Source organism: Cyprinodon variegatus, unplaced genomic scaffold, assembly GCF_000732505.1.
Source record: "Cyprinodon variegatus isolate N-32 unplaced genomic scaffold, C_variegatus-1.0 Scaffold472, whole genome shotgun sequence".
In the NCBI taxonomy this organism is placed as follows: domain Eukaryota; kingdom Metazoa; phylum Chordata; class Actinopteri; order Cyprinodontiformes; family Cyprinodontidae; genus Cyprinodon; species Cyprinodon variegatus.
In genome coordinates this window covers 624,554-633,930 of record NW_015150925.1, presented here as the reverse complement: position 1 = coordinate 633,930, position 9,377 = coordinate 624,554, and the positions used below count along the sequence as shown (strand labels likewise).

The 9,377-nt window shown below is 41.1% G+C and overlaps 1 protein-coding gene across 1 annotated transcript in view; it reads left to right on the top strand.

Moving 5' to 3' along the window:
* The window catches only part of cemip (cell migration inducing protein, hyaluronan binding), a 118,692-nt gene that overhangs the window by 43,013 nt on the left and 66,302 nt on the right, over positions 1-9,377 (top strand). Inside the window, exons 7-9 of the mRNA XM_015389797.1 lie at positions 2,387-2,508; positions 5,649-5,796; positions 8,592-8,783. Of these exons, the coding sequence (XP_015245283.1) occupies positions 2,387-2,508; positions 5,649-5,796; positions 8,592-8,783 (462 nt within the window). The remainder of the gene's footprint in view (positions 1-2,386; positions 2,509-5,648; positions 5,797-8,591; positions 8,784-9,377) is intronic.

The window sequence follows — 9,377 nt, the reverse complement described above, 5'->3', positions numbered from 1 at the left end:
TGCTCATGCGCTCTTGTTATCAGAGAACCGAGCCAGGAAAAAACAGAGCCGAACCCACCTCGGGAACTGGTCTGCAGTTAGCGCGGTCCGGTTATGTCTATCTCGGTTCAGTTCAGGTTGTTTCCGTTCACACACGACAAGTTATCTCAGTTACTGAGCTCGGACCGGTCTCGGCTCAGTTTTTTAAGGGTAGTGTAAACGGGGTAATTGAATAGGAGGGGACCCAGGATGGACCCTTGGGGAACCCCACATGTGATTTTTGTTATCTCTGATGTAGGGTTGCCTATTGACACAAAAAAGTCCTTGACGTAGAGAACAGACTGGATGTAGACAACAGACTGGGATCAACTGTTTTTGTTAATTAGTGAAGCTAATTCAGTCAGTCTGACTATAATTTTTGTTTAAATTATTCTAATGGAGTCACTCAGAGGAGCTGCAGTTTTATAAATGCAGGTTTATAATAGGATTTTATTTTGTATTTGTTTGCTATTAATGTTCATTGTTTATGTTGTTGTTTTTTTATTTGAGATGAACACATAAAATGCCTAAGAATTAAATGCTATTGGTAAAACATGAAGGAAAATTTTTTGTTCCACTTTTGGACGATCATCAAAAAGTGCTGGGGGGGGTATTCAAACTGCAGGGAATCTTATTTCACTTTTGATAGCTGTTCAAAGCTAGATAAACAAGTTAGTCTGTCACTAAATCAAGTTTTTACCACCTGCAGATTTTATCAAAACTTAAATTGTCATGTTCGGATTTAACTTCTGACCCACATGCAGAATCGGTTAAAATTTGGGGGAAAAAAAGGATTAATTGACCAAACAATGAGAAACAGACAGTTCTAGTTCCTTCAGGACTGTGAGAGGTTCTGTGAACGGTGGCGTCTGGAATCAAAGAGGACTTACTTCTGAATACTTTGAGTGGGCCGTGGAGGGAAGATGGTTGCAGGTGGAGCGGGCAGGCAGGTAACTAGCTGGCAAGTCCACTGGAAGGTGAGTCAGTGAACTGAATCCTCTGAAACCAAGCCTTATAAAAACCTGGAGAAAATAAGGACAGGGAATGAGCAACTTCAGGCAAGTTCACTGGAGATAATCAAACTAGAAAATGATTTAACCAGAGATGGCCAGAAAGACTACCGGTAAATGTTAGTCATCCAGCTCTGAGTGAAGGCTCTGCTGCACCTTTAATCCCAGCACTCTGATGAAGTTGACAGGCTCCACCTTTGTAGGCAGCCCAGGTACTCCACCCAGATCCTCTCAGGTGAAGATGCATCACTCACACTCAAACGCACACACACACACACACACACACACACACACACGGGAACCCTGACATAAATCCATACCTTCATTACATCTTGTTTAGATTATTGCAATTCATATATAGAGGCATGGATCAATCACACATGCAGTGACTTTGACATGATAGAATAGAATTCAACTTTATTCCGATGTCATTCCACGTTCATGAGTACAGAGCAGTGAAATTAACTCTTTGCATTTAATCCATCTCCGTGGGCTGCCATTGTGTGGTGCCTGGGAAGCAGTGTGGAGTTAAGGGTCTGGCTCAGGGACCCAGATTGGCAGGCTGTGGGAGTGGGGCTTAAATTCTTGGATCCAAGCTCTATGCCCTAACTACTAGACCACCACATCCCATGGTCCACTTCACAAATGTTCCAGAACACAGCAGGATGGCTTCTTAATGGAACCAGGAAACGTGACCATATAAGGCTTGGCTGGCTACTCTTCACACTGGCTTTATCAAATAGATTCTAAGACTCTTTTATTACTTATAACGTTTTAAATGGGTCAGCTCCCCTTTACCTTTAGGAGCTTTTAAAATGTCAGTCTGTTTCCAGAAAAAGCAGTTCCTCAGACTGGCCTTTAGAGGAAAGCAGATCAGACCTTTTCTCTGGTTTCTCCTATTCTATGGAACAATTTGCCTTTCCTAACTCGATCTGCCCACAGCCTGGATCACGTTAAATCACTTCTCAAAACTCATTTTTATTCATTGGCATTTATTTGAAGAGAGTATTAATATTCTGTTTTTATTAACATGTGTTTTTGTTGTTCTTGTACAGCACTTATTTATTAAGTTCTTTATAAGTAATTTTGACATAGAAGTATTAGTAATAGTAATTTTAGTAATAGTAGTAGTAATAATAATAATATTATTTTATTATTAGTAATGGCAGTATTACTGTTAGCAGTGTTGGTATTAGTCATAGTAAAGATAGAAATAATAGTAGTAGTATTAGTATTAGTTTTAGTGAAGGTAGTATTATAAAATAGTATAATTAGTTTAATAATTGTAAAAAGAATGATTAGAGCAGCATCAGAGTCTAAACCAGTTGAACTATTAAGGCAAGCTGTGCGTTCCACAGAAGCAGAGTGGTCTGACTGGTTTGATCGGGACGATGAAAGGGGATCTGGAGACTGGGAGAAGCTCCATGACCTGCAGCAAGCTCATCCAGAGCAGCTGTGCCGCCGTCCTTTGGACATCCAGGTAAACCTTTCCTGCTTATGCCTTTCCTCTCTGTAGCCTTTGATGGAAGCATTAATAATTAATGATGGTGGCTTCAGGTTTGGCTTCTTCTCTGCGCTGTTGAATATTTCATTTTTTAATCTAGAAGAGTGTAGAGTGACTCATCTAACTGACAACAAGAGATTCAGGGACAAAAAGCTGCTGGATGAACGGCAGCCTCTCAAGTTCAAATCTCTATTAAAAAGGTTGATCTGTGCTTTTTACAGCCAGGGCCACCAGGGGGCGCCGGGAACCCAGAGAATTCTAAAAAAAAAAGGAAGAACAAACTATGTAAAAATAGCCTCTAATTGTTTTATGATTGTCATAGGTTTTAATTAATAATATTTGATCATTGATATGAAAGTGTTTGTAGTAATGATTTTTCCCACTGAGATGGAAAAACTCTAAAGCTGAACTTTGAGGCTCCTCCTGTCCAACATGGAATGAAGGACGATCCATAACAGCAGACAACATGAATGCTTTCTTCCATCGGCTCCAGCCTCAACCTGAAAAGATTTTTATTTCTCTCTGTTTCCACTATTCCGAAGTTTAATCAAACTCTTTGTCCTGCTTTAGAACATCCTGTTCTAGAACTCATTGCCTTGCTAACCTGTGATTGTTTTACCTTCTAAACACGATGAATTCTGACAGCGTTTGTAAATTCACAAACTCCCAAATAAACCTTTTTGCCAGGAGCCAGCAGATACGTTTGGCATCGATACAGAAATATGTTGGACCAATGAAATGCTGGGACATGTATGACATCACTGTGTTAACCAGAGGCAAAACAAACATGGCTGCCCCAGTTTTGGCTGGAAAAATGAGCCTGGTTTTAGCCTAAAGACGTTTTTACGTGGACTGGCATTCACTGAAGCATGTTTAGAGTTTTGTGAAGATTTTTTTTTATGTCAACGTCTGTGAAAGGTGCAACAGAAATAAAACTTTTTTATAACTTTACTAACTTACAGCCTATTTATCTGAGTTGTTATTATCACCTTTATAATGGTTGAGAAGCACCCATAAGGTGAGCAGACTTCTGAAATTCAGTCTGGGGACATTTCCAGATTATAGATAAAAATAAATACATATCATCAATATTATAATAGGAAATGGAGACAGTGATGCTTGCATTAATTTTTAAATATGTATTGATATTTAAAGAACAAAAATCAAGTGTTAAATCCAGGAATGTGCCTCTCCTATTTCCTAAGAAATCAATCATTCTGTGGTGTTTATTAGAGCCATCTGGTCAATCAGTCTTCTCTGCATTCTTCCCTCCAGCTTATGTTCTTTCTAGCTGACTCCTGCCAGGTAGATTTTTCCTCCTTCTCTTTAACTGATCTTTCCATCAGTCTTCCTATTTTCCTCCGCTCTCATTCTATCTGCTTTCCATCAGTCTTATAATCTTTTTCCTCTGTTCTTCTATCAATCTAACACTGATCTAAAACAGGGAAATAATCCCTCCAAACACAGAATCTAATCATACATATTATGATTATTATTATTTTTGTTATCTCTCCTGGTTAAATACTAAAAGGTTCATCACCACAATATTTGGAGCTAGAAGTAAAAACCACCTAATAGATGCAGATTAAACAGGCGGTTATCTCTTCCTCCTTCATTCTCAGATCATGCAGATCTTGTCTCATTCAGTTTTCCTTTTACTGCCTTTTATTTTCTATAATGAGGAACTTTCATAGATCCAAACTGAGTGGTAGAAAAGTAGATCTAAGCCTGGAAGTCTATGCTCAGAGATCGCAGCCATAAAACAAAAAAACTTATAACTCTCCTGACTAACTATCTGCAGATCTAAACTAAAGGTCACCGGTCAGTTCTAGAAGCATCTTTAGATGAACCCTTGTTGATCCTGGAGAACCACTGATCAGATTAGCTCCTTATGAGGAGTTTTTAATTATTCTGGTTCATTTAATCTGAGTATTTCCTCCTCCAGCTGCAGCCAAAGGTCTGTCTGACTGTTTGTTTATTAGTTTGGTTTTTTCTACATTTCTGCTCCTCGTCTTCAGTAAAACAAACACATAAAAGCCTTTTTTTATTAACCTGGGAACGAAGCAAACATTTATCCCAACGATCGGCCCAGTTCAGATCAACTCAGATCAATTAACACACATTAGCACAGGGCGGCTGAGAGCGCTCCTGATGACCATCTTCCTCATCTGCTCCGCATCTATACGCTAACAGCTGCTAACCAGCTAGCAGCAGTTTCTGGGCCTGGTCCCAAACGGGGACTTTCTCCAGAAATATAGGACGTCTGTCACTGCAGCCCATAGAGCAGGTCTACCTATGGTCAGGGACAGCCATGATTAGCCCTGCCCTCCCACCACACACTAAACGAGCTTTGATCTAAGCTGATCAGCAACACTTTGTTATTTAGAGAGAAAATGATCCAGAGTTTAAAACATTTTGGCAAAGTATCCTGTTAATCATTAAACAGTCAATAAAAGGTGGATTTTTCTTTAAATGTTCAGTAGCTTTCTCAGTCGATTACCCTGAAGCTAATGCTGCTTTGGGAGAGAGCCCATAATCTAGGTAATCTAGATCTAGAAAACATGAGTAGAATTTTCCACATCGACACAAACAATGAAAAGGTCTTAAATGATGCATGTAGCTGTCTGCTATGACTGCTATGATTATGGCTCTACTCTGCTGTAACGTCTCGCTCACAGACAGACCTGCAGGTGACTGCAGACAGAGAAGCACATCTGCTGCTGATATAGTTTGATCATAAAACCTTCAGTAGAAAACCCCCACAGCTCCTCACCTCCTTTCTGCCTCAGCTGTTCCCTGATTGCCATCCGATTGCCCCTATGAACCACTTTTAGTTTTTATTTATCACTGGTATGTCATTTTCTGGCCTCATGGCTCCTGACTGCTCCACTCTCTGTTTGTCTGCCTCATTCTTTTTGTCCATATTAAAGACTTCTCCTGAGGGGTGGTCGCAGTGTTTGGGTCTACCTTCAGTCACTTTGGGTTGCTGGACATTACATAATAGGAAGATATTTTTGGACACAGGTGTAAAGCTGCCAACTTAAATGAAATAATGATTCGTCAGGTGGCCAGAAAAAGATGGAAAAAGTGACCAGAACGTATCTGTCTTTGTTCAGGTCCAGACCCAGGATGGAATACCTTTCAACCAGACAGGAGATGTCATCCACAAGATCAGCAAGGAGTTTGGATTTGTCTGCCTGAACAAGGACCAGGTTCATGGCCTGTGTCACAATTACCAAGTCCGGTTCCTGTGTGGAAAACTGGGTAATTTTCTCAGCTGCCTGCAGTGTCTTTGAACATGTTAACACTGAGCTCTGCACCAGTATGTCTGATTTAATAACATCCACTATACCTCTGAGATCCCCTGAATCATACAAAATATAGACCTTGGGTAGAAAGATCAGTTGCAGCTGGTGTTTGAAGGAATGTAAACAGCCACTGTGGGAATCCCATGGCCGCTGATGTGGATGACTTGATTTCCTCAAGTCTCTAATTGGGAGCGTTAGCAGGACACCGTCTGTGCGCCGGTCTCTGCTGATAGATAGAAGCACCCCAACAGCCGGGTGCCGTCACAGAGAAGGAAAAAGCAGCTTCTGTTGAGATGTTGGTGAGTTAAAGCAGATGTTAGAGGTATGCTAGGAATGCTGAGTTTAGAGTTCCTGCTTATTTAAAGCATGTCTCTGAATCATCATTCATCAGTGTTTTCTGTTTGCAGACCAACACCCTGCACACATTATGAAATCATTATAGACGTTCATAAAAGCTTCATCAACAATTTCAAGTTTTCTTGACTTAAGAGTAAAAAGGGCAGAGCCTTTGACGGCAGCATAGCCTGAGAAACAGTGCCCTCTAGGGACGGGCTGTACCAATAATAGAGTTTGTGATCACTGGGTTTGATCAAAATGCCTCCCTTGGTTAATTTCACTAATGTTGGTTCATCTAAACAATGTTTCCACTCACATCCACAGACTGGGCAGTCCATCTAGACATTAAGAAATATATTACAATTATGATAATTATTTTAATATAGAATAAATATCACAAAATATAAACTATAATACTTTTGGTTTTGCTCCCACTTTTTATGAGATAAACTCAAAGATCTTAAAGTTTTTCCACATACACAATGTCCCCCGTTAACCTTTGCACTAATCATGGTGTCTAATCGGCATCTTGATATGACAGACCTGTGAGGTGGGATGGATTAGCTCAGCTAAGGAGGAGTGCTCACTATCACACATCTAGACTGGTTTGGGACAATATTTGAGGGAAAGGGCGACATTGAATTAATCTCATAAAAAAGTGTTGCGTTAATATTTTTGTTGAGTGTACTTATTAATATTTCAATTCTAATCATTGTTTTCTTGATTAAATATGTTCTTAAACCAATTGTGTCACAATAGATAGACTTCAACAAACTTTGTTGTAATTTTGTATACACAGTTTGTATACTAAACGAAATTACGTTTCCTTCAGCTCTCATGACATTTCCATCCATAAAGTGCAGCAGTGATCAAATGTAAACAGTTTGGGAGAAAAAACATGGTGGAAAAACTCATTGATATGGAAGTTCACAGCATTAATTTATATGGTGCAAATATGAAGTGTTTGGTTTGGTGTCGTCAGTGTGATGCAGGGTCTGTGATTTAGAGTTTTCTCAACAGTTCATCAGTGTGATGGCGGTGAGGAAGAATCTGCTGCAGAACCTGCTGGTCCTGCATTGAATGCTGTGAAGCCTCTTCCCAGAGGGCAGCAGAGAGAACAGTCCATGGTGGGGGGGTGAGGGGGTCATTGATGATGTCACGGGACACGCAGCGCTGGGATGAAATGTCTTTAATGGAGGGAAGAGGATCCCCATTATCATTGATCTCATCCACTGACTGATTCTGATTTATCTTTGGCTTAGCCCAGCTATCAGGGCCAGATCATTGTTTTGATGTTTGATGCTTTGTTAGTTCTGTTCCATTAGTTTTAGTTATTCCAGTTTCCATGTCCCCGTCCCCAGAGGCCTGTGGTTAGAGAGGGTTTTAGTGTTTGTCTTGTTTCCTGATCGTGTCCTGACTCCTAGGCGGGAGTCCAGTTTTAAGTCCTGTAAGCCTGGCTCCTCGGTGGAGACCATTTTAAAGTTCTGCAGTAATCCCAGTACCACGTCTTGTCTCAGTCCCTCAACCACTGTGTATGCCTGTCTGCATCTGTGTATTTCTATCTAACCTTGTCCCTTAACACATGGGACTCTGAACCTTCCTTCCCGCTCTGTGGATTCCTGGAACCCTGGATCTGTCTGTTCCTGTGTGGATTGGAACCCCTGACTGGGCTCAGGATTTCTGGATTCCAGAACTGTCCATGTGTGATCTGTTTCTCATATCTGGATCTGATCCCTGGCGACTCACTGGGGCTGCATCATGTGATTCAAACCCATTGCATGTCGTTGGCAGTCCATTCTGGACTGTACTGTTAACCTGGTAACTGACTCACACAGATAATCATCTTCTGTCAGATGATTGTGGTCACTTACCTGTGTTTCTCCCACGTCCAGACTGCCAGTGATGGGTTGCACCCCACCCCCCCACAGCCTCTGGGGTCCACAGATTCACAGCTCTGCGCTTCCGTTTTGTTTATGTTTTTTGTTTAAATAAACACTTTGACTTTCCCACTGATATACTAATATCAGATTAACTAAACTACTTCCATACTACTTATCAAACTGTAATTTATAAAGTTAAAGAAAAATTTGAGTAAGAAAAAAATAGTGTCATATTCTCTCTACTTTGACCAATGATCGTACATTTCTAGTCCTTTGTGATCTAAGACCTTCATATTCCTCAACACTAGCACTAAACTCCAATGAAAGCAGCCGGTTGAAGAAGGAAAAACCCCAAAGGAAAATTAAAGAAAACCAAAATTTTAGTAGGTCCTCTGTAAAAAGAAGTCTTCTTTTCAGATTACTTTTTGTAGCTGGTACAAGAAAAAAATGTAAATACTTGAAAAGTCTGAGACAGCGTGACAACTGAAAGCATTTGGATTCAGTAGGATTCTGACGATGAATCTTCACTTTCCAGTTCGTCCACAGGCATCTCTTTCAATCGATGTGTCGACATACAACACCATCCTGGAGCTGAGCGATAAGGTGGTGGGCTGGGGAAGTGGGGACCGAGTGGTTGTTGCCAGCACTGACTACTCCATGCACCAAGCTGAGGAGTTTGTCCTGCTGCCCTGTCCTTCCTGCTTGCCCAACCAGGTGAAGGTCAAAGGTGAGATAACTATGACTAAAACCACCTTTCCGTAGGATAAGGACTGCTACGAGGCACTTAATTATAATTGAACTTTATTGATCTTCCATTGGTGAAATTCCCTCTATGCATTTAACCCCTCCCCTTGGGGAGCAGTGGGCTGCCATCGTGGGGTGCTCAGGGAGCAGTGTGGGGTTAAGGGTCTTGCTCAAAAACACAGAGTGGCAGTCTATTGGAGTTGGGCTCGAACTCAGAACCTAAGGATCCTTTATGCCCTAACCACTAGGCTGCCACTCCCCACAATTTACATAATTACAATCCTTCAGAGATTTTACAAATAATTAGATTTAAAATTGAATTAGACGTTATTTAGCCAGACAGAGGTCATTAGCCAGAGTAACGTCACAGTGACGTCATTCTTCCAGAGTGACGTCATTCTGCCAGAGTGATGTCATCCAGTTAGAGTGACGTCATTCAACCAGAGGGAGACGCCATCCAGTTAGAGTGACGTCATTCAGCTGGAGAGAGACGTCATCCAGTTAGAGTGACGTCATTCAGCCGGAGAGAGACATCATCCAGTTAGAGTGACGTCATTCAGCCGGAGAGAGACGTCAT